This window comes from Clarias gariepinus, chromosome 18 (genome assembly GCF_024256425.1).
Source record: "Clarias gariepinus isolate MV-2021 ecotype Netherlands chromosome 18, CGAR_prim_01v2, whole genome shotgun sequence".
Lineage (NCBI taxonomy): Eukaryota > Metazoa > Chordata > Actinopteri > Siluriformes > Clariidae > Clarias > Clarias gariepinus.
In genome coordinates, this window is record NC_071117.1 from 11,809,789 (window position 1) to 11,835,268 (window position 25,480).

General features: G+C 38.2%; 1 protein-coding gene across 1 annotated transcript in view; it reads right to left on the reverse strand.

Annotated features, from left to right (window-relative positions):
• Positions 1-25,480, reverse strand: part of prkx (protein kinase X-linked) — a 40,206-nt gene that overhangs the window by 13,880 nt on the left and 846 nt on the right. Inside the window, exons 2-4 of the mRNA XM_053477111.1 lie at positions 11,888-12,056; positions 10,731-10,994; positions 5,266-5,385 (exon numbers count right to left, since the gene is read on the reverse strand). Of these exons, the coding sequence (XP_053333086.1) occupies positions 5,266-5,385; positions 10,731-10,994; positions 11,888-12,056 (553 nt within the window). The remainder of the gene's footprint in view (positions 1-5,265; positions 5,386-10,730; positions 10,995-11,887; positions 12,057-25,480) is intronic.

The following is a 25,480-nucleotide window of genomic DNA, read 5'->3' on the forward strand; positions in this document are numbered from 1 at the left end:
TGATGCAAAAATGCCGCAGGATATGTTCAAACTCTTGGTATTTATTTCTTCTTCTGGGATAATATGATGTAAATGTTAATGTGTAAGCAATTATTCAATTTAAGGAAGATTAGAAAAATTAAGTGAGTGCTAGACAAAGGCCAGGACCCCTTTACTGGAACTGTAAGGCACAAAAAGGACAGGCCTTTAAAGACTAAAAGCCATAGAGGACATGCCTTCTCAGCTTTTACAGATACAGACCATGCCTTCTGTACTGGGACTGACACAGGGGCTAAACATTCTTTAATGGAACTGAGTCACAGAAGCCACACCATGTGTTTATTATTGAAACTGAGTTAACACCTCCTTAACTGGAACTGAGGCACTTAGGCCACACCACACATTTATTATTGGAATTATTGAAATTAAGGCACTGAGGCCTCCCCAAACATTCATTATTGGAATAATTGGAATTAAAGCCCTGAAATACCATGCATTCGTCATTGGAAGTGAGGCTCAGAAGTCATACCTCCTTGAGTTGAACTGAGGCACCGAGGCCAAACCTCCTTGAGTGAACTGAGGCACCGAGGCCAAACCTCCTTGAGTGGAACTGAGGCACCAAAGCCATATCTCCTTAAGTGGAACTGAGGCACAGAGACCACACCTCCTGTAAGGTAATGGCAGAAAAGAGGCCATACTTTTCCCAAGACCCTGGCTGACAGAGAGGCAACACTTCTTTCTCTGAAACCCAAAGCCACACCTTTTCTCAAACAGTAACTGTTAGGTACCAAGTCCCTGCCTTCGTGACTCGACATAGTCACACTTCCTTCACTGAAAGTAAACAGCGATTTGCAAATCTGTTCCCAGTTTTTACCTGATAAACTAATGTTGTGCATCAGCACAGGCTGATCAGCACCACTGCAACTGGTTGAATATTTATACTCTTGTTTAACTGTGCACTTTTCCAAGACCACCCTGACTACCAGAAAAACGTCTGCATTCACACAGTGCTAAATGCCCCAGGCAGGAGACTGCTCTTTTGTGAAGCACTCGTTACATTTTTTAAGAGCTGGTGTAAGCCTTTGGACAAAGCACACATGAGACAGAGGAGCTCTATGAGCCACTTAGGTCTGAATGAGTCTATAAGTGTATGCAAGACGAGGAGGAAAAGGGGAATATGTGCGTGCGTGTGTGTGTGTGTGTGTGTGTGTGTGCATGCGTGTGCTAAAGAACTGGAAAAAAGGCCAAGGGCCAAAAGCGGGTCTCTGTCTCACAGGACTGAACACTTCTAAAGAGGCAGAGAAGTAAGACGGGCGGGTCTCACTTTTTCCACTACGCAGTAGTCTGGGAGAAGCTGTATAGCGCATTTAGAACAGAGAAAGGTCAGATGGAGGAGCTGAAGTTACTGCTGCAAAAACACACATAAAAAATGTCAAATTCATGTTCATCAGATAATATAATTAGATAATAAAGTTTTTCAAATGTATTTCCACCATAGGACCAGCTGCCAGTCCATTTCCAGTTTTAAAAAACTGCACTGAATCTTTGAAAAATGATCAACCATCTTCTAATCTTCTTGATTTCTTCAGTGTAAAGTTGATTGCTTTCTTGCAACATTTACAGCATCCAACTTCTACACATACAGTACAGTGGATGAGCAGTGATGAGGCATAATGGATCATGTACAGCCTGTACTTTTAGGGCATAGTGACAGTGACGACTAAAGAATTTTCTTTTAACTCTTGTTAAAATATTTTTTTAAATCTTTGCTTTAAAACAAAGAAACCAAGCAATTTTTGTGACTTATTATACACATAAAAGAATTCTGAATGATCTCACCATTGGTTTTCACCAGCTGTGAGTAATTAATGGACTAAGTAGGTTTTAGGATATAAATTATTGGATCAACACGAAGGACAAATCTGGCAAGGATGTTTTGATGCATGTAGGTTAGTCTAGGACAAATAGCAAACCCAAGACTACAGTATCCTGTATAATCAGGTATTTTTCACCATGGCAACCCTGTTCAGGATCCCAGGAACATTTGCAGGAACTTAAGATCATGCATACAACAGAAATCTTTTAAAGATCACAGGTATTTTAGGTTCCACCACAGGAATTTTTAGGCGAAGATCTTTAGGTGGGATTTTGCTTGAATAATTCTTTTCACCATTTTAGAACTCTTAAGTAGGTTAAAAAAAAAAAAAAAGGTTCCCAGGATCTCAGGAACTAGGTGGGAAATGTGACATGAACTTTATCAGGTTCACAAGAACATTAGATGGGTTTCCCTTGCAGGAGCCATTTCAGGAAGTCTGCAACATTTATTTGGATTTCCCCTACAGAAACTTTTTGGGGATCTAACAAACTTTAGTTGGGTTTCCACAAGATACCCTTTTTACAATCTAGGACTTTTTAAGACTTTTTAAGTTAATAAATGTAAGTGTTTCCATCTTAGGAACCCTTTAAGGATGTCAGAAACCTTAGGTGGGCATAGGAATGTTTTCAGCACAAAGGCATTTCCAAGATCCATGGTTTGTTCGGGTTCTTAGCAATTTTTGCAGAAATTCAACAACAATATAAACTTTACCTGGTTCTTAGGCTAAGTTTCTAAAAAGGTAGTTTTAGCTTCAGATTTATTAATGTGGATAAGGGACCAGTTAGCCAGTGTGAAGATGGGTTTTTGGGAGCAGAGTAAGCTTTGCAGAAAGTCCCAAAAAAATTTAGCCAAAAAAAAAAAAAAACCTCCCTTTTTGCTTTCCGAACAATCAGCTTTCAAGTTTGGGGTCAAGTGAGAAAAAACAAACACAGAGAACAGAATGCCAGTGAAATCTCAAGAGAGGAACACAATGTTTAATCTCCAGAATGTCAAAGAATTTCTGGTTAAACTGACAGGTCTAGAAAGAAAGAACCAAGGCATACAACATCCATAGAAATGTGTGCTGGCTTTAGATTGGAACAGGACAAACCCACACATAAACTGATTGAAAAACCTGACTCCAGCTACCCAGTTTTTAGGAGGTCATTATGCTGATGGATCAAATGTTTTTTCCATTAATTCACTAAACTGTTTAAACCATTTGTTCAATAAAAATACTGACCCATAAACATCTGTACAGACATATATGTACGATAAAATCATCCAAAACCTAAATGCACCCTGCTGTCTTTGATTTAAACAAGCTGTGTACAGAAAGTCATATCATTTTGAAGCTCGTTATGAAACAGGGGGAACATCAGACAGAACCATTTATATTTGGATGCTGGATGTATTATATTTTCTGAACAAACTCCTTCCATGCCAAGGTAAATGCCGTGCTTTTGAGTTACCGTATGGAGGCCAGGTAATTCGTCTTCATATGGGTGTAACTAACAGGAAAAGTTCTCCCCTTACTGTAATGTAATATACAGATGTATATGAATTTCTAATGTATGTAATAGATCAACATGTATGTATGAATTTGAAATATGTGCCACATCCACTGATCAGCCATAACATTAAAACCTGAAAGGTTAAAGTTGTTATACATGTATACAGTATATACTAATGTGTGTGTGTGTGTGTGTGTGTCATGTGGTAAATACATTAATTACATTAAAACCACCTGGTTAAAATTTGCCCATATGTAAGCAATATATATTATTTCCTTGTTGTTACATGTATGGCTAACATATTTTGACATTTATGGGGCCTACATACATCATCTACATGCATATGTTTTTAGAGCATATAATTTGGGCGCAAGAGTTTGGACCTTCTAACTCCATAGTCGTTCCAGATTTTTATTTCTTTCTACACTGTAAAACAATACTGAAGGTGTTTATCCAAAATATACAATAATTTCCTTTGAACGGTTGATATTGAGATGTATCTGCTACTGATGCTCTGTAAATCCTTTATAACGGCTCTAATCTGAGGTTCTGTTTGTTAATTGGTGATTTCCGAGGCTCCTCTGCAGCAGAGGTAAGTTTTGGTCTTACTTTTCTGGGAAGGTCTTCATGAGAGATGGTTTCATCATGGTGCTTGATGGGTTTTACAAATGCACTTGACAATACTGATTAACAACTGACTACTGTTTTTGTTACCTAATTTCCTAATGTCATGTGTGTTATTTCAGAGTTTTGAAATCTCTAGTATTGTTCTAGAATATATAAAAAAAAAAAAATCAATCACTAAACCAAAACACCAAATTGACTTGTATTATTCCTTTGTCTATTTATAAACGTTCTCTGCTTTTTACTTTTCCCCCAATTTTTGTACTGGACAGTTTGGGAGTTTAGGGTATGAAAACATGCGGAGGTGACATAAATATCGGTAGTCGGGCCTGTTATATAACATACATACTTTTGAATTATCTTTCACAGGTTTCTAGCTTCATTAAAAGTTGTAGTTTGTAAACTTCTCCAGTCTGTTTAAGGTTCCAGCAATAGGCGATTCCTGGTTCTAGATTTGACATTTTCTGCTAAGAGTTTATCACACAGTGCCACTGTTTTTTGAGGACGGAACTCTAGAACACTAAGCAGCTTTGTTCGTTTAGTTCCAGCTGTTGAATTTACACTCTTCAATTTACACAATTCAGTCATTTTTTGCAAACATCTGCAATCATTCCCCATGTCCTTTGACAACCAGGATAGTGCTTGCATTAACTATATTGGAGTTTAACTAATAGAAAGGATGAGAAGGAAGAATAGAGAAAGCAAAAGACTGGTAGATTACAATCAGGCTGATTCTTGTACATTGGGATTTTTGAATCATGATTTCATTATAAAATTTCTAAATTGTTTCGGTCTGTTTTGGAAAAAGAAATGAACAAAGCCAGATGTGTTTACTTCACTCAGTGTTTCTGGCTAAGGTATTTCTCATTTCAGAGCTTCCAGTATGTCCAGTGGTATATATTTGTTCTCAGTTTCTGAGCAATTGCAGATGAGTGCTGCCATCTAGTGGTAAACATTTGCCATGTCTGTATTGTTTCTGCATTTTCTGTTCTGATAAAATAATAATAATAATAAATGAATACAAAAAAGTGTTTGTGGAGGACCACCTGCCCTCTCCTCCTCTATCACACCCACTTCAAATAAATGTTAAATAGCTGATTAAAGCTATTAATCAGATGAGCTGGCGGCTGAGGAAACATTAAAATGTGCAAGAGCAGGTGGTTCTACAGACCCACTGTGATAAAGAATTACTGAGGAAGATTATGGGTGTCAACCAAGAACCCATGTAGGTAACTCTGTCTAAATGTGTGTGTGTGTGTGTGTGTGTGTGTGTTCACACCTTTGTCCACTTACCCAGAAAGCATTTCGAAAATGAGAACCCCCAGAGCCCACCAGTCCACGGCCCGGCCATGACCCTTACTCTGAATCACCTCTGGAGCTAAATACTCGGGCGTCCCGCACAGTGTCCACGTTCTGCAGGGGAGGAAAAGAATATTTAAACATTATACACATTTACAGTAAATCCTCGCAAAGTCTTGCAAAGTAAACATATTTTGATGCAAACGTATCAGCAGGACACAATTCTCCAAAAGAACTGGGTTAAAAATCATCCATGACTTGCACACAAAAACACACTATTTTATTAATGGACTGTGTGTCTATTCACATGAATAAATGTTTATATCATGTGACAAAAATATCAGAGTGAGTCAAAAAATTACCTGCACCCTGGCTGTCACATTTATTTGAATTTTGACAAATACTTTCCTTTTCAATACACATTGTTCATCTATGAACAAGCTTTCGTGTTCCCTCATTAAAAATGTTTAACGAGCCACAAATGCACCGCTGTCTACACTTCTTCATCAGAAGTGAATCTTCGTCCTCGTAGGGCTGCTTTCAAAGGACCAAACAGGTGAAAGTGTGATGGAGTGAGATCAGGACTATAACGGAGGAAACTTTAACACTCAGTGTTTTAATACAGAGTGTCGACTGATCACAACGCCTGAGATCACAACGCCCTTATATAGGAGTGCTTTGTGTTTGATCTGAAGTTTAAACCTTCAGCTCTTCAAGAAACATCTGACTGTAATGAGCACTGGTGATTGTTGAACATTTTTCTCTGATAATGGTGCAACAACTCGTACATTTTTCAGCTGAAGGTTGACCTTTGAACTTCTCGGTAGGCGATTGATGATGTTTCCGTAATTATTCTCTATAAAAACTTTTACCATCGGCCCAAATTTAGTTTGCAGATATCCAAACACTTTTGTTTATGTTGTCACTTTCGTATTTGAACTGTTTTATGAACTAAACTGATGTAACAGGGGAGACAGTAGCCTTGAACAGAAAACGCTGATAAGACCAACAGAAGTTTTAATATAACTGGAGTGCGGATAATTTTTGACTCACCCTGGCAAATACACACTTTTACTGGAATTGTCAAATACACTATATTTCATGTCTGCATTTCTTTAATGTTATCTTAAGTTTATGAATAAGACATTTATTTCTAATAGGGGAAAAAAAACACCCATTTTCAGTTTATACGGTTCACTTTAGGGTCTATTGCCTAATAAAGCAGCAAATCATTTGCAGAGTGCATTTTATTTTCCATAAGCTACAATTTGGCTGTTAAATAAAAAAATAAAAATAAAAAAAATCAGTACACATGTACGCATCCAGGTTTTAAATGCTGAAGCAGCTGCACCTCAATTGCACCAACAAACCGTTATCAAGGGAAAGAAAAAAATAAATAAAAAACACAAATACACCCTTCAACTCAATCCTACATGTAATTCAGATGCTGATCATTCATCGCAAAAGCGGTTTGATTACTATTTACACCCATGAGAGTGCTCTCACTTTTCAACATCCTGGCAGTTTGATTGGCGCGAGACGAGATGGTAATTCTGCAAAAACAACCTGTTCACCCTGTGAACTAGCAGCTTGGCTTGATTGGTGTGTTTTGGTAGCTTGAAGAAAGAAAAAATAAATCATGCGAGTCCCTGCTGGCACTCTGCTCTAAATATACTTTCACCTTATACATTATGTGACGGTGACCATACCTAACTGTTATCTCTCTCACACACTCTCTACCTTCTTCTCTCCCTGTCTGTTGAGCTACACATGTTGCTCCTGAGCTGCCAGTGATCCAGACCACCATTGCCCTCTGGACCTGTCTGACTCATCCTGATGTCCCACTTCTGGTTGGAGATCTCGTCTCATTGAAGCCTGTGTGGTCTACTTGGGATGTGTGTGGTGACTCGAGACAAATCCACTTTGAATCGGCCGAGGCCAGGACCGTCTTCATGGTAGACAGCTGTTCTCTAAGGACTTGTACAGTAAATGCAGTTGCTCAATTGTTTAGGACTGAAATGTCCTACAGTCCACCTGAGCCTCCGATAACCAACTGGACTCCATATTAACTTCAAGACATCAATTGCTACACTGAACATCCAGCCTCCTTACACACAGTATGACTGCAGTTCAATCCCTGCTATCCGTTTCACCCAAATAAGGATGAGTTCCGTGTTGAGTCTGGTTCCTCTCAAGGTTTCTTCTTATTGCCATCTCAGGGAGTGTTTTTCCTCCGACCGTCGCACTTGGCTTGCTTATCGCGGACAATCTGATCATTTTTCACATTTCATTATATATATTTTGTTGATTCTGTAAAGCTGCTTCACGACACTGACCATTGTTAAAAGCGCTATACAAATAAACAAACTGCAAAGTGTTTGCATGCAAAAAATAAGGTTCTATCGCAAGGGGAATTGGACTAAAATATGGTAAGATGAAGTTTCCGTCATTGGCTAGGTCGGAACCTGCTGGCTGTTATGTACTGTATAATTGCATGATTTGCCTTTGCTAATCATGTGGCAAGTGTTTAAAATCAGAAATAGAGACAGTGTTGCAGGCATTGATGAAATAGCATGTTCACACTCAGAGGGCACACACACACACACACACACACACACACACACACACTCTTAATATAAAAAAAGCTAATGTAAGCTAATACAAGCTCACTGATACTTTTGTAAATTTGAAGGCGAGTACTTTTGCTCAAGTAGAACTGTTAATTTTACTTTTACTTAAGTAATATTTTATCTAGGTTCTCTCTACTTTTTTAGGATTTGTATACTTTGTCCACCTCTGATTGGACGTGATAAGCTACAGCAGACAAAAAAAAAAATTCCCTTCAGTTTAGGACTAATTAAAACAGTGGAATATAAAGACTGATCTTAATCTACAGTCCATCATACTACACATCCTCCATGATGAAACTCCTTGCAATCTAGACGTTCCTAGAGACCTTATCATGTTGAAATCTGAGTAAGTTTGTTGGCAAAAACCATCTGCGTTTAGCCACTCAGGCAAAAACTTCACTGCTTATACATTCTGTATTATTACAAATAATAAATAACCACACATTCCTATACTGTATATGTAAACCAAACCTTGGTTTATTTTTATACGTTTGATGTGAAATACCCTGGCTTTGATTACGCTCCCAGCGCCGGGAACCGAATCCGGAGAAAATTTGCAAGGACACGTTCCATTAGGCTCGTCCTCGCATTACCTTCGCCAGCGTGAAATGTATGACTTCGACTCCGAAGAACTCATTTTCTTCATCAAAGTTCAGAGTGCCAGCTTCTCTGGAGTGTTTCTAGGCGACTGGATGTGGTTTTTAGGAGAGCGTTTGAGTTAAAATTGAGATTCCGTGGACATGCGGACAGAGCGGGGAAAAGGTCTGCAGTAAATGGTGCTCTGTGGTCATGCTGAGCTCGTCTCGGCCCCTCGGTGTCGCTTGGCCTCGGGTTCATTCTCTCGGCCGTGGGAGAGCCGCCGGTGCCATCAAGATAGAAGTACTCGCGTAGTTGCTGTGGTGACAGAGCTTTTATGTGCACGGACGAACGCTGGGAAACGGTGTTGCCCCCACGCGCCTCTTTATCTTTTTCTCTCTCTGAAATGCTCACATGATTGGAGTGGTCAGGAGGACTCTTCTTCATGAACGGAGCAGCATTGGATCAGACTTTTTATGTCCAAACGCTAGCATTTCCACAACAGATGGAAAGGCGACATCAAGAGTCTTAGAATAAACTGAAAACTGACAGTCTCAAATGGTTGTCTCATGTCTAATATTTGTTGTGGACTTTTTTCTGGCCACTGTCTTTAGAATCTCAAAGTGTTCCTGAGCAAACAATATTTGTCACAATGAGATACAGTCACCGAATTATAATCTTGTTTAAAGAAGACAAACTGAGGGGGGAAAAAGTCTGTGATTGGCATTTTGAATGTTTTGACTGGCATTTCTTGGACACTTTTATTGATAAGATTTCTGGTCTGGATTGCAACACTAAAAACAACAAACCGTTAAATTATCAAGTTGCTTAAAATTGTAATTTGAGATAGGAGGCTTAAGGAATAAAACAGTACTCAGTCAAAGATGGATGTCGGGGGCTTTCACGCAATATATAGTATTGTTGACAAACTCGGTTGACCTTTCGTTCAACCCAGACAAGCGCCCAGAACGGTGCAGAGACATTAAAAAAAGGAGATTAATTGTGATAGCAGTTTCAGGAGAGATAGTAGACTAAGGCAAACCTGTGACAATCTCATCCCGGAAGAGCACTAGCAGAGATTAAAAGGAGCCACTGGGTGGCAGTATGGATACATTGCAGAACGCAAAAGTCGCATTTAGATTTTCCTGGTTTCATGCTTTCCGTCTCTGTAAGTGGGTCAGCTGCACGTCGGAGAGCATCCTTCCCTGAATCTGTTCCTCTCTGTTCTATCTGTAATGCAGAAAAATTTCATCGCAGCCCAAGGTACAAGGTACAGGGGTCGGCTTGGGCTACAAAACACTGCAGCACTCTGCACTGCGTGTCACCCTTTTTTTTTTTTTCACTCCCTCCCAGTTATACTTACAGGACCCCCTGGTGGTGGAGTTTTCAATCTCACCATGGTTATTTAGAAAAACTGGTGCCTCTCTCTTTCTCTTCAGGGATAAATAACCGCACAGGCAGGCAGGCAGGGCGAGCAAATAAAAAAAGGGGAGAAAAATAAAACATTTTTACATCTACTTTGCCTGAACTTCATTAGAGTTACCAACAAGTTTCCATATGGAAGGTGTTTTGGGCCCATACACTTTTAACAACATTCGATCCACTACGTTCGAGCCAATATTATAACGGTTTCACCCCACTCACATGTGAATTCATTTTCGGATCGCTGTGAAGCAAATAGTTCTTATATCAAGGCACATTCTCAACCTTTAACCCTTGAGTCTAGAAATGTTTAACCGACCAATTATTGTTTTTTGTTTTTATTTTGCTAATAAAAATACAAGACAGTGATTATTTGACCCTGAGATTATGATTTTCTAGTAACTGATATGAGTGCTTTAGCACACTTATACACTCTTTAGAAAAGAAAAGAAAAGAAAAAAAAAGGCCACAAATAGAACAAATAACCTGGTATAGTACTTCCTACTCCCTGTTTGTGCATAAAGGAAGGCTGAAACTCCTGGAAGGAAATGAAAGCATTTCTCAGTGAAGCTATTTCTAAGGATTAAAACAGTGTGTACAGTAGGTCAGGCTTAGCAAATGCACCTTTGGAGATCTATTATCCCACAATTATTAGCTCAAGCACCACATAATAGCGGTTTTTAGGATTCGCAGAATTACACTAAACTGCTGGAGGACAAAACCTAAAGAATTCGTTTATTCATGAAACAGTTACAGCTTTGAAATTTTAGTTATTTATCTGCCTTCCCTCGTGCGTGTAAATAAGTGTGTGAAACAATAGCGTTCGCGTACCGATCCGAGAGCTTCTTTGCGAAGCCGAAGTCAGTGAGGCGTATGTGGCCTTCTCTGTCCAGCAGGATGTTCTCAGGCTTCAGGTCTCTGTAGACGATCTCTCTGGCGTGCAGGTACTCGATGGCGCACACTATCTCTGCCGAGTAGAAGAGTCCTGTGTTGTTGCTGAAGCGACCGCGGTTGCGCAGGTAGCTGAACAGCTCGCCGCCTGGCACGTAGTCCAGCAGCATGTACAGGAGGCGCTCGTCGTGGTGCGTCCAAAACCTGAACGTGGTTTGTGAGAAGAGACACAAATGCACTTCAATCAAACACACCTCAACTGAAACATTGGGTCATAACTTCAATATGCTTTTTCCCCTAGATCACTGGTTAAGGCATTGGTACGGCGGACGAGAAGTCCGAAAAAACAAAATAACCAAACAGAAAACTAAATAAGTTCAAAAACAAATGAACAAACTTAAAACAAAATAATTTCAAAAACAAAATAACCGAAAAAGAAAAGTCCGAAAAAACTAAATAACAAAACAACAACAAAAAAAAATCACAAAACACAACAAACGCGTAAGAACACAGCAATCAGAATTCTTACCGCTGATCTTGAGTGGCAGATGTCTCGTCCAACCAAAGGTAAGAATTTCATTTGCAAACCGAGACTACCTTTTTTCAGTTAATTTTTACCGCTGATTGGTCAAGACATCTGTCACTCAAAATATACATGAAGTACTGCAGCCTAACAGACATTTAAGAGTCGCGAGGCTACAGAACTTCTTGTATGTCTTGAGTGACAGATGTCTCTTATAATTAAGAATTTCTTTCGCAAACTTTACCTACCTTTTCCGGTTTGACTAAACTGTCGTTGTGTTTTCTTATTTGATATTTTGTTTTTGTATTTGTTATTTTGTTATTTTTTAAGTTAACTTCTCAGGCACCGTACATTAAACTACTGTTTATAAGGTCCCGGGCTGAAACCCCTGCACCACCAAGTTGCGACTGCTGGGCACTTCAGCGAGGCCCTTACCACTCAATTCCTCAAATGTATAATGAGATAAAAAAAGAAAAGAAGTTCTGAATTAGGGGGTCTACCAAATGCCGTAAATGTAAACCAATTCGTTAGGATTCACCCAACCTGAAGATTTCAAAATCTAAATCTCACTCACAGCCTGATGAGGAAGGGATGGTTGACCTCCGTCAGAACCTCCTTCTCGTTATGGACGTGCTGCTCCTGTTTTAACCGGATGACGTCTGGAATCTTCATGGCTTTGAGAGCGAAGAAACCCCTTGTTATCTTGTCCTTGACCAGGAAAACCCTGCCAAACGTCCCCGTGCCTGTCGAAGAGACGCAGGGGGTGAGTGCGGCCATTAGAAGATTAGTTTAAAAACCTATGTGCATCCTATTGTTTTCTGACTCGACTCTCTCTCATTATGTCATGTGGTATTTACAAAAAAAAGAGAAAGAAAGAAAGAAAGAAAGAGAGAGAGAGAGAGAGAGAAAAAAACAAATAACAGACGTTCCAGGTCACCATGCATTAAAGAGAAAAAAACCTTTATCATGCACTTAACCACAATTTGACAAACAATAGCTGCAGTAGTGCTGGAAATGCCATTAGCCCATACTTTAAAACGCGTCAGACAGCGAGATGTCACTGAGCCGCTGGCTTCACTTTAATCACAGACTTAAAAAAAAAAAAAGGAAAATTCACTACTTTGAAAAATTTGTTGTCCACATAAATGTGTTTAATGTCTTGTTTATTGTATAGATTTAAATTTGTTCTCTCTTCTTTTTGCAGTGTTCTCGTTATTATATTGTCTTTCACCGAGTAGCACTTCATTTCTGAGGGAACTATATTTCATCCCTTCATGATATATGGGTGATGAAAGTGAAATGAATATCATATGTACTTTGTAGTGTGATAGTCTACGTGTAAAAGAGAGAGTGTGTTTGAGGAATGAGTGTATGGAGAGCGGAGCGGAGCTTTCGGCGGCTCCCACACTAGGGAACTGGGTGCCTTGTTGAGTAATTGATCTAACATTACACACATGATCAAGGGCAACAGTGAGGTCGACCCGACCCTCCTAAAATATCACACACTAAGCAAAGCTCTATGGGGTTTTATAGACACACTGTACTTCCTCTATTTCCAGTAAAGATATTAGTTAACCTTTTAACTAAGGCACTCAATGCATTACTGTTAATAAGTGATAATTAGTGTGATTAATCAACTGAATACAGTAGGCATTATTATTGCTTGAGGTTCACCTTCAGGAGGTCTTAAAAACTGTTGTTCCTCTGGTCCCGGGTTTGTTGCCTGATCTGGAGCTATCGTATTGTCAAGGAGTCGGGACTCAGTCAGCCAAACCGGTTTGATTCCTGAACCAAACAGCTGATCATAGATCAAAACCCTGGTGACGTCTGAGCCTCGAGAAAGACACCTGAGGAATTCTGGTATCATAATAACAACCAGAATTGTGTTTTGGACCGACATTGCACTAAACTCCTTATTCAGAAATGTGATATATGGACGTATATTCATTTTCAAAAGTTAATACTCCCTCTTTAAATTTTTTTGTTGGTGTAAAAACATAATAAATATTCATCTAATCGTAGCAAGTGTCAGTTTTAGGCGTATACAACCTCAGACAAATAACTGTTTTTTTCACGGTGCCATTAAATGACACAAAAATGAAGCCAAAAACCTGTAGGCAAAAATAAGTACACCCTTATTGCTTCAACAGGATTTATAGGGTAAGTCACAGCAAGGTATGGCTACAATCATCAGCCCTTGATTAATTGATCTTCAGCAATTTTTGGCAGTTTGCTGGTGTGTGTAAACACAACGCCAAGGAGGGAAAGACATAAGCGATAGTCTTAGAGAAGCAATGGTTGCTGCACATCAATCTGGAAACCATTTCCAAACAATTTGGAGTTCACTGTTCTACAGAGAGAAAGTGAAAAGCATTCAGGACAGTCTACATAGGAGTGGACGCTCCGGCATATTTATCCCCTACAGCCCGTACAGAACTCACTGAGCATGTCTTGTGCAAACCCAGCAAACATTTGGATGTTTGATGACCGTTGAAATGACGTCCCACCGACGCAACCTGTCATGGCTGAAAATTTTTTTCCAAAATGAAAGCTGAACTGACCAGTTTGACGTTATCTGATTCACAACAGCTGGTCACCAACCGTCCAAATGTTTCCTTGGAGGAAATATATTGAATAATACTTAGCTAAAAGTCCAAGTTACAGCTATACATGCAACCCCAGACAACTGTAGACATGTACGAACGTATCTAAATTTATTTTTTTCCTGCCAATCTTCTGTTCTTCATTCCCATAAGATAGGTGGCGGTATTGCACAAACTTCATATACACTAAAAACAAATTGCATTTGCAGAAGGTAAAAATGCTGTTGTATTTTTTTTTATTTTTGGTCACTTTCAGACTATTTAACATTTGTAAGTGATTTAATTTTACCTTTGCTTTTTTTTTTTTTTTTTTAAAAATAATTACACAATTAATTAAATTATACAGCTCTATTACCTGTACATGTAAATACATGAAAAATATAGGCGTACATGTATATTTCTTACATATAGCCAAAGTGTTTAACCAGTCCAGTTGATTCCAAAGTAAGTTTTTATAGTCACTAATATATTTACCGTAGAGGTTTTTCAGACTAATAAAGTAATAATTTTTTTTTTTAATATGTTAAATTACATTTCATGTCCATAATTTATTGACCAGAGAATGAAATGATCTTCCTGGCAGCTGTGATACATACAAGCTGCAAATCATCAGATTCATTCATTACCAGGATAAACTTCAGGACAATGATCAACAAGGTGGTAATTACTTTTATAAATCATTTTCCTAAAACAGCGTGCCTCATGTAGGTTAATTCCTGTTATACTGCACCAATCACGCAAGCGTGTGTACTTTTTAATCCATTTGTATTAACAATGAATGCTGTAGAACCGGTTAGTTTCAGTTGTTACTTCAGTCAAAGTGGTACGATGAGCTGAAATTGGAGACTCCTTCCAAAAACGCTAAATTCACATTCTCCTTAGAAAACCCTTAACCCTATAACAAAACAAAGTAAAAGGCAACCTGAGCTGATCTCTACTGATTCCTCTTGTGTCTTAACACAACGTAATCGTGCATTATTGCTCAACATAAGGGATTACAGAGGGACGTTTCATGTGATGGTGAAAGTGAAAGCTGTCACTACACGCAAAGAGCCGTTGCTCAAAAGTCACTGTGTCTATATGCTTACACTCACGAAAAACAAGTAACTGTCAGTAAGAGAAGTGAAGGAAGCGTGAAAGAACAAGTGAAAATGCCTAAGCATGAGCAATAACATATTACTAAGGCGTGCCTTCTGGTAGCAAGGACATACCTCGAGGCCAGAGTCTGCTATGTGATCTGAAATCATATGAAATAATATTTTAAGCACAGTTTCGATTTATGGAGAGTTTCGACTGAATGTACAGAGCATTTCTCATTGTTAGAGATATAGATAAGCTATATGGTTTGGATATTTTTTATATATTAAACTAAGTATGGATATTTTATAACTGTTTATGCGAGACACTACAGTACCACCGATAACATAAAATACTAATAAAGACAGCACATTTTACTCCAACTTTTATATAATCGCAGAAAATGTGTTTATGTTCCAATATCTTCAAAATGTTCTGGGTTGTAATGTGTGAAGGTTTGGACACGTCTCAACGTCACAAACTTTGTGTAATGGATATGCTCTTTTTGTCTATTGTCTTAATAATTAAACAACATCACACAAGAGGGAATATGTTCAGCACAATTTCAAGGGTGATATTGCATTTATAAAACAGTTCCACAGACACCATTTATTACCAACAGTTATTTGCTCTGCCAACACGTCCTTCCGCGGAACAGTTAGTGTGATAACCATAGTTTTAAAATCTCTTACGGGTACTATGTTGAGAAAAGGTGAAAAAAAAAAAACAGACCATGGAGGTGATGGATTTTATGTAATTCTGTAAATCTTATAAAGTTTCTCTTTATATTTCCATTCGCTTTGGAGTATTGGCTCTGTTAACTTTTGGATTCTGGGGTTGAATCCCAAATAGCGATAAATGGAAAACTAGTGCACTATGTAGGGTATACAACACAATCCACACACACACCAAGTAGAGCCCTTGATTAAGGGTTGGAGAGCAATCTGGAATTCAGCCTTGTGTTAGAACATGGATGGTTCAGACGTGTTTTAAAGATGACGTTACGTTATCAGATGTGTTTTCTTGCTGATAGTGCTTCTGTGACTGGTTTTGAATGTGATTTTTGGCAGGCAGTTGTCCTCTCCTCCTAATGCTGCAACAGACAGTTAGTGTAATTAACGATTATTCGAACATCTGGGATGCGGAGTGATACATATAATTAAATGTTCCAGTGGTGTTACTGTCTATTAATCACCACTTGTGAAATGCCTCTCGTCCAGCTCGATCAGAACTAACTGTTGTATAAAATATACGGGTTTAGATTCAGATACCATCTGTTGTTCAACAAAATCTAAACTTGTCGTATTACTACTTGGGCATTGTTTATGTGAGAATGACTCCATACAATTAACAGAATTGAAACAAATTCACCATCCTAGTGAAAAATATGCATATGAATAAATCTTAAAACAACGAATCTTTAATCTTGTTACACAGTACAAGAAGTCTAACAAATAATAGTAACGGTGGGGTGGCAATCTTATTTTGTTCCCTCCAAAGTCCAAAGAAATGCTGATAGGTGTTTTTGAATTGCATGTAGTGTCTGGTATGTATACCGTATATTACAGGGTGCCAATAATTCTGCAGCTGATTATGAATTTAATTTATTTTCTTAATTTTTTAATAAAAATAGCAATTGCTAGCCTATATCTAACTCAATGTATCATGTATGACGTGCTAATTTGTTGCAAAAGAGAAAAAAATATTATATTGTATTAAGAAAAATGGAAATCTATTTATCATTTCCCGTAAACATTTTCCATCAGCTTTCCTTTCTAATAATCGCATACGTTTGCAAGACCGGCTAAACGTGTTTCCAAATGAAATAAATCCAGTTAGAATAGAAACTGATTAAGTAAACCAGCTGGGAAAGTGCTGTCTGTTGTCTTGGAATTACTCTCCCAGACAAGATGATATTGTTCTCCGAACTGACTCTCGAAACTTAAATTCCTACCCATTTCCACACAACCCGGGACAACACGAACAATGTGCTGCGTGCACTGAGACAAACAGCAGATCACTCGAGCACAATACTGACCCTGAGAAAGCCCTGTGTGTGGAGTGCTAATACAGAATGGAATGCTTGATTATCAGCAGGAATTCTGACACATGACATTTTTCACGTACAGCAGCAAAGAGAAAAATCCTTCGACAGGCAGGCTGTTCAGGTCTGGAAATAAATTGAGTGTGTCTAAGCCATAAGCAGACGCAGCATGAGGTTATGCACAAGCATTACCTAAACGAGGTTTGTTTCGGTCATGTGACTAAATGAACAACATTCTCTGACTCTGATCATTTCGTACAACGTATTACATTTCACTTCCTCAAACGTACTAAACAAAAAATATATATAAAAATATCTATTCAACTACTTTTCTCTTTGTAATTGCTTTTGGACAAGAAGGCTGATATGCGCTCCATTCAAATAGCCAGCTGTGAGGACGGACACTGTTGCTAGGCAGCTGGGGAAAAAGGCAGCTAATTTCGATTGCTAGCAAAAAGTTTTCTATTAAAAAAGAAAAAAAAAAGCGGAAATGTCAGTAAAAACCAAACAAATGCATTGAGAATATCAACATTTCTCTCAGATATGTTGGAAAATAACTTAGAAAATTTTTCATTAAGCAAAATTTACACAGAAATTGCGTTTAGCATTGCCTGCTTACTGAATCTTCACAGACAACACTAGTGCTTATTGAAAAATATCAACATTTTATTAAACTGTATCTACGTTGTGTTATGTTTGTAACTTTCTTCGAATCTGCCATGAAACTTTTTTTTTCTAAACTGTTTTGATAAATTTTTTCATTTCTTTTTTATTTTATTTTTTGGGAAACGTTATGATTAAATTGCGACATCTGAAATAAAATTCAGTACATTTTTATTTTTCAATTAAAGTAACAATAAAAGTTGACAATTATTCATCCTGGAACTGCATGATAAAAATAAATCCCATTTTAGAACATAATAAAATGGTAAAACATGACTTTAATCAACTCTAGGTCAATAAAAGATTCATTATGCTAAGTCACAGTCATGCCATTACCTCCATGGAGCCTTTACGTTAAATTAAGTCTGGCTGGTCGACATGATTTTCCACTTTATAAACGATACACAGACACTAAACTGCTAGAAACAAGCACTCTCAGAAAAATAGGTATGCAAATGTTCCTGAACCGCAGACTACTTTCCTGGATGGTCTGGTCAATTCCAAGAAACATGGGTCATTCTTAAAACAAAACACACCCGTTATTACCACGGTAACCACCCTAAAACGACTTTCTGTTTCTGTCCAACACCCCCGCCCCCCCCTGAACAACACAGTCTTCATCGACTGATCCGTTCGTGTCTGTGTAGCAGATGTTCCCACCCAGTTAAACAGGTCTAACAGTCATTTTCATATTTATGTAGTGATACAAAAAAGCTTCCTGACATCCTGGAGAAAGTTACCTCAGCTTTCCTAAACTTTTAAATCAGAAAAACATGACACATCGCTTCTCCGCCGCACCCAGTCTCCACTTCTGTGGTTCACGTCAAGCCAAAACATGAGGGAGCTGTAGATACCGCTGATTCATGAAAACGAGCTCTTTCTTAATCATGCTAATGTTAAATTCTGTAATAAGAGTGTCGAGATGAGAGCGTAACTGATTCGTCACAGGCTGTAAATCCATGGCGTCTCAGCATAGAGTCAGCAAATTGGATTTTTTATGCTAGGCCTAATGCTGCATGCTTGTCATTCTGCTGCAGTTCAGTTGGAGGTCTTCTTCCCAAGTGGGGAAAGTTACATCCTTTAAAAAAACAATCCCCCCCCCCACAGTGGAATTCCCTTCACACATTCATTAACATGTAATTACTTGGCAGATACACATATTCAGTGTGATTTTTAAATGAGGCAGATTATTTATCAATCAATAAATAGCCACTAAAAATTTAATGGATTGATTTTTAAAAAATTAAAATAATTTTTGCATAATATTTCTCTATAGCGCATGTATCTATTAACTTGTACACCACAATCTGGTGATGTGCAGAATAAGAGCGTTTTTTTTTCTCCATTTTCTTTTACTTATGTTCGTTGAAACAATTTTTTGCCTTTTTTATTTGTCTAATGCAACGAATTTGTTAGAATTTCGCAGGTATACCTATTTACTGTAAATAAAACCTAAACTGGAAAAAAAACAATCATAATTAGTTAATAGATACATTATTAATTGTTATTGGGTTCCTTATTGGGTTATTGGGGTGAAATTGTCAACGCTATAATTAACTCCAACAGTATGAATGAACACCCTTAGAGTTAAGGATCTTGTTCTAGGACTCGACTCTCTTGCCTTTATGGGAGTTTAAACTCACTAGCTACAGATCACTAGCATATAACATTTAATTTAATTTATCTATTCCACAGGGGTTTATAGTCTAATGCATTAAACAGATTCAGGTAGGGATTTGTGAAAATTCTTTGGAAGTCAGTTTATTTTTCTAAGAACTTATTTAAAACTGCAGTATCAGCCAGAACACCACACTCAAACAAAAATATTTTATGATTTATTAACTTCAGCCTTAAAAATTAAACCACGAATGAGTAAAAAGACAAAGCCTTCGGTCATTGCTGGTTCATAAGAATCTGAACAAGACGTCCAGAAATATTTAAACTGCAAATGTCTGGTTTTTTTTCACTAAGATGAAGAAAGTAAATCCTTTCTACATTAGTAATCAACAGATAAAATATGAAGTCCATGATGTCTGCAACATTTGAGACTTTTAATACCATCACTACTGTTAAGAATTATAATTAATATTTAATAAAGTTTCTTTAAATTCCAATTTGACTGGTGATGAATGAACACCTAAAAGCTTATTTATAGTAAAGTAGTTTATACATAGGTCATAAATGTAACTAATGTAGTTATTTAAATACTGCTGAACGTTAAGGTGGTTTACACCAATATTCAGTCCTATGCGAAAGTCTTGGGCCAACCCTTATTTATTGATGTTAATTTAAACGAGGTAGATTAAAGCGATGTGAATGTGATAGGCTGCAAAGTTTTTAAAAAGGTACAATTTAAAAAACTGGTTGTTTATACAACAATCTCAGCAGCATCCTCATTTCTCCTCTCGTCTGTTCCACCCACTCAACATCACCAGTATACTAATCACCTGCCTGTTTATGTGTCATCATCTGCACCTGTTTCTCACTGGTTCATTGCTTGAGTTAGATGATGTTTTTTTTATGCTTGAATGATTCATAGGTTACCGTGTGGCTTACCAAACAAATACCTCTGAAAGCGCTCAGGTACAGGGAATGGACTGAAAATGAGAGCCAAATACTTGGCAAGAATAAGTCCCTGCCTAAAAAAAAGTCCTTTAGGAGAACTCTTCAAAACTGCATTAAGTTTAAGAAAGTTTGGATGTTTGGAGGCAAAATATGAAGAAATAAGCTGGAGCTTAACACTTTTGCACAGCACTGTATAGTACAGTATAACTCATTTAAAAAGTAAGGAAAAAAAGTGTGTGCCTTTTGGCGCGTTCCTTATGTGCTCGAGAAATTATACAGCTTGCTACACTTAAAATATTTGCACAACTTTATACTGTATGATTACAAATTAAATTCCTAATAAAGAAAAATTCTTTTTTTTTTTCCTTACTGTAGCGAAAACCTACCAAACCTCAAAACCATTGGTATGTACCAAGCCGATACACCCCTACGGACCAATCAGAATAACCCGTTTAAAAGCCCTGCGAAAAGACTTCTTTCTTTTTTTGACTCTCATATACAGACGACGTGATTGAGTGTGATCTCATGTTTGTCGAATCTTGTACTTTGCATCCAGACTGAGAGGCAAATGAGCTGTTTGATCATTTGACTTGTATGGAATAGGAGTGTTCGCCTGACAAGCAGTATTTATTTTCCGACTATTTCGACCCTAGAAAACACAGAGACACAGCTCAAAATCAATTGCTATAGTGCTTACAGCAGCAAAACTTTATCATCGAGGTATATAGTGTATTATATAAAGGTGTTTGATTAATGACCACTGATACAACTTTAAACTGGGATAAGAAGACAACATGTTAGTACTTGCAGGTATGAAACCCTGAGGTAATATATGTGTGTGTGAGTGTGTATCCTAACCTGAACTAAGTCTCAACCCTCAGGCCCTGGAGGAGGAGGAGCCATCCTTACAAATTCGCACACTAATGACCAAAAAGGTCACAAAAGAGCAAGGCGACTACTAACGCACGCAGACGCACGACTATGCGGCGACGTGTCTGAACATAAGCTGACTACAGTGTGCGTCATCATGGTTCTGCCTCAACCAATGCGGCTCACATTTTCATTATACTTTTGTACACAAGGTGAAAAAAACTACACAAAACAAACCTTGATGCATGAAAAGAGGTTTGTCATTAGGAGTCAGGAGAAATTGGCTCTATTTTATTGCTGCTGTGTTTTGTATTGGGTCATTATTTCTGTTAAATAGGATCCCGGGTTGACTAGGAAATCTGTCGACAAGTACAAGGAAACCTGGTGTAAATAAAAATAAATCAGAATCGTTAACCAAAACTTAAACGAAAAAAATATATATTGTTTGAGTTGTTTTAAGACTAATTGGGACTTGATGGAATATCTCATGAATAAAAAAAACATTCGTAAAACATTTAACGAACCCTACAAACACAGTACGGTGATGAGACTCTCATCTTCAGTAAAATATTTGAATGGTGTAAATGTTTTAAAGCAACCTGTAAGGTCGTGAATGGCGACCCTGGCCAAGGTGGATCAGATCCCACTGCAGTCGTTTCCGTGAACATTTAGCGAGTGGAACGCCTGATCCTTGAAAAATCGACATATAACTTGTCATTAACTTGCAGAAGAGACAAATCTGTGTGTGTGTACATACAATCATTCAGCAACACCACTTGCACAATACAGGAACTCTGCTGGGAGATTATTGCCACATCCGCTGTACGGTCCTCACATCGCTTCAAGCCATTTGCAAATGTATGGCTAAAAATATTAAAAGGAGCCCTTGGGAAGCCAGTGTTTCAGATGTCAATCAGTCAGGCAGTCCGATCATGGCTTACTGGAAAAACCTTCTACCTTGATGGTATGCAAGCACAAGTGAAACACTGGGATAAGGGCATTGGTGTAGCAGGGGATTATATAGAGAAATAAAAGAAAGGTTTTACTCTCATAAATGTGTTCTGATATTCAAAAGTCCTGGCTTGACTTGAACATCCCTCGAACTACCACCATCACTTGGTTATTTAAACTGGTCCGGTCGTAGATTGTAGATTCTAAAAACAAAACAGAACTTGTTCCATTCCTGTTCACTTTACCACTAGAGCTCCCATTCTGTACACACACACACACACACATATTCACAAACCCATCTTAAAACATCATTTTGTGGCGGGTGGAGGAGAAGGTGCCAAACAAAGCTAATTAAAAGGTGTCAGCGCTGTGGTGGTGATGATGAGGAAGTCTTCTAAGTAGGAGGAAATGTCACAGTCCAGACACACAGTTATTGAAACTGTTCGAAGAGACTCACAATACAAACAGTCTAAAAATATGGTGAAGTTCTCACCACGGAGTCCCTGTTACGACAGTGCATCTCAATGAGACATAACGAGAATGAGCTAACAAGTGGTTTTTAAAGACTAATTATTAATTAATATTATAACATGCACTGAATAAAATTAATTGTTCAAAATACTATACGTATTATATTCTATTATCATTATATTTGGAGACAATATTTTACGTTTGAATCTTAACAGGCTCCATTTTTAGTCCGCTACATTTCACTAAGACTCCGTCCACACGAAGCCGGTGCGTTCCCTATCCGATCATTTTTTTTGCGTAAACACGGCGTCGTCTCAAGAAATATCTGCGTACACACGAAACCACTGAAAACGGTGTAGTATATATGCCAGACCAGTATGGGGCGCTGTAATTCTGCCATAGAGATACACTATACACGGAGAAGAAGACTTTGAGCATGCGCACGTGATGTGATGACATCATCGTTTCACAAAATATACGGATTGGCCGTACACACAAAGACGCAAGGGTGTCGTTTTCAGATTTATCCACTTTGGGACCCGGTTTCAAAAAATAGCGGTTTCAGTCTCCTAAAACGCCGGATTTGTGTGGACGAAACGCCAATACGATAAAAAATGTATACGTATACAGCGAAACGCGTCTCCGTGTGGACAGGCCCTAGGCTGACAAGATTTAGGAAAAGGTTCTGTGACGGTTCTGACTTGGTTACACAGCTTTGACATCACTGATATAAACATTCTCCCCAGTCAGGTGTGAACAAGTTACATCAGTTCACTTGTAACTGCAGTGTGAATTACGTTTCTTGTGGTCTGAGGGTGTACCTGGTGCTGAAACAACACACGGAAGAGCGTAAAACAGCGCTTGGATATCTGTAAACAAAATTTGGACCGATACTCTTAGGAAGGTGAAAGTTTCTTAAAGAGAATCATTACTGGTGACGAGACACAGATTCATCCTGAGAGTAAACGGCAGAGTATGGAACAGAAACATCCTCAATCACAGACTGCGAAAAAAGTTCAAAAGTCAACCGTCAGCTGGAAAATTCATCATATGCTTACAGTTTTCTGGGATTCCTAAGACCCAGTATTGGAACATTATCATTAAAAAGGTTCAACAATCAACAGCGCTCGTTACAGTGAGACGCTTATTAAAGTGCTGAAGCCTGAACTTCGGATTAAACACAAAGGACTGCTATCCGAGGGCGTCGTAATCTTTCATGACGATGCACATCCGCACATTTCTGCCCACACTGTCGCCACACTGCAAAAACCTTGTTTTGAGGTGTTAAAGCATCCTGCCCTATAATTATGATCCTGCTTTATCAGACTTTCACCTTTTTTGTCTTTTGAAAGGAGCCCTACAAAGACAAAGATTCACGGTGGTAAATTTTTTTGACACTGATGTGACACAGATCTGATTAAAAAAAAAAGTTAAAAGTTTTTTAGATCGAATCTGAGTCACGTTCGTACAGTATGTGGTCCCAGATCGGATATACCGTATATCTGATAGGTGTTAATGAGACTTCATGTGACTTTTTACCTTTGTGCATATATAGGGTGCTGACATCATTAGTCAGCACCGGCAGCGCAGGGATTTCATAGCAGTGCTAGCAATAGCTGATAAAACAGCTAAAACAAGACATTCATCTTTTTTTGTTCTTCTAAACCTTGATAAATACAGCCGACAGACTGGAAACAGTGGATTTAATTGATCGTTTGATAATATGATGTGTTCTAACCCAAGAGCAAAGATGTATCTACAGTATGCACACATCCGTGCCATTTCAAGGGAAAGAGGCGTCCACATTAGAGACAGAAGAAAGTCATTTGTAATTACCTACAACCCAACATGAAATCCAATTTGAACAAAAAAAAATTGGAATTGACCGATGTGGCTTTCAACTTAGCATATAATCCAACAAACTGCAATGATTCACCTTTTAGTAACCTACCAACTGCGTCAATATTTTTAAATTTCTTAACATCTAAGATTTCTCCCTGAGGCGTACCCTGCCATACTGAACCCTGACAACTTTCCTGGAGATCCTTATACAATCTTAGTATTGTTTAAATGCAGAATAGAATTGTTTGTTGTCAGTTTGATTGGCCGTGACTGGTGAACGACTGATCAGGCTTAGATATAAATAATATAAAAGTACAGATCACAGAGTGACGCTACAGATCGCATTTTTATGGTGTTACATTATCAAAAATCTAACATGTTAAAAGCCTCCGATCCGCCTCTTTCTTCAATCTCTGGGTTTGGGACTAATTCGCTCAGTCACTACACACACTTACACCAGTCTCAAAATGACACGAGCTCTAATTGTCCAAAAAAGCATTCATAAGAAACCCTGTGTGTCCATGTTGTAAGGTGCACGCGCCCAAGTGCTCGCCGCCAATCGTCATCAAATGAATTTAGATGAGACTTGGGAGGTGTTTGAGGAAGTAAAACATCATTGCTTCTTTTTAATCCTACAGGTGGTACATTCTGAACTATTAACACATTTTCATCCCGCGTGGTAGAAGTGAATTATTTGCTTTTTAAGTTAAGTTTGTTAAGAAATAAAAGTTACATCAGATGCTAGAGATACGTGCTGCTCAATAACAATGTAGCTTTTTGTTTTATTTAATTTTAATGCTCGACGCTTGTATTTGAAGTTAATTTGTATTGTTTAAATGCCGCACTTGATTTTTAAATGAGTAAAAAAATGTAACTAAACCGCATTTATAACAATTTTTTTAAAAAGGTTTAAATATTGAAACACAATCGGGGAAAACGTAATATCGAATCGAGATCGATTCCTGTCTCGGGTCTGTATGCGTGGAGATTGGGTGTGTGTTCCCCGGGGTTCGTGGGTTTCCTCCCACAGTCCAAAGACATCCTGATTAAGTTAATTGGCGTTCCCACATTGCCCATAGTG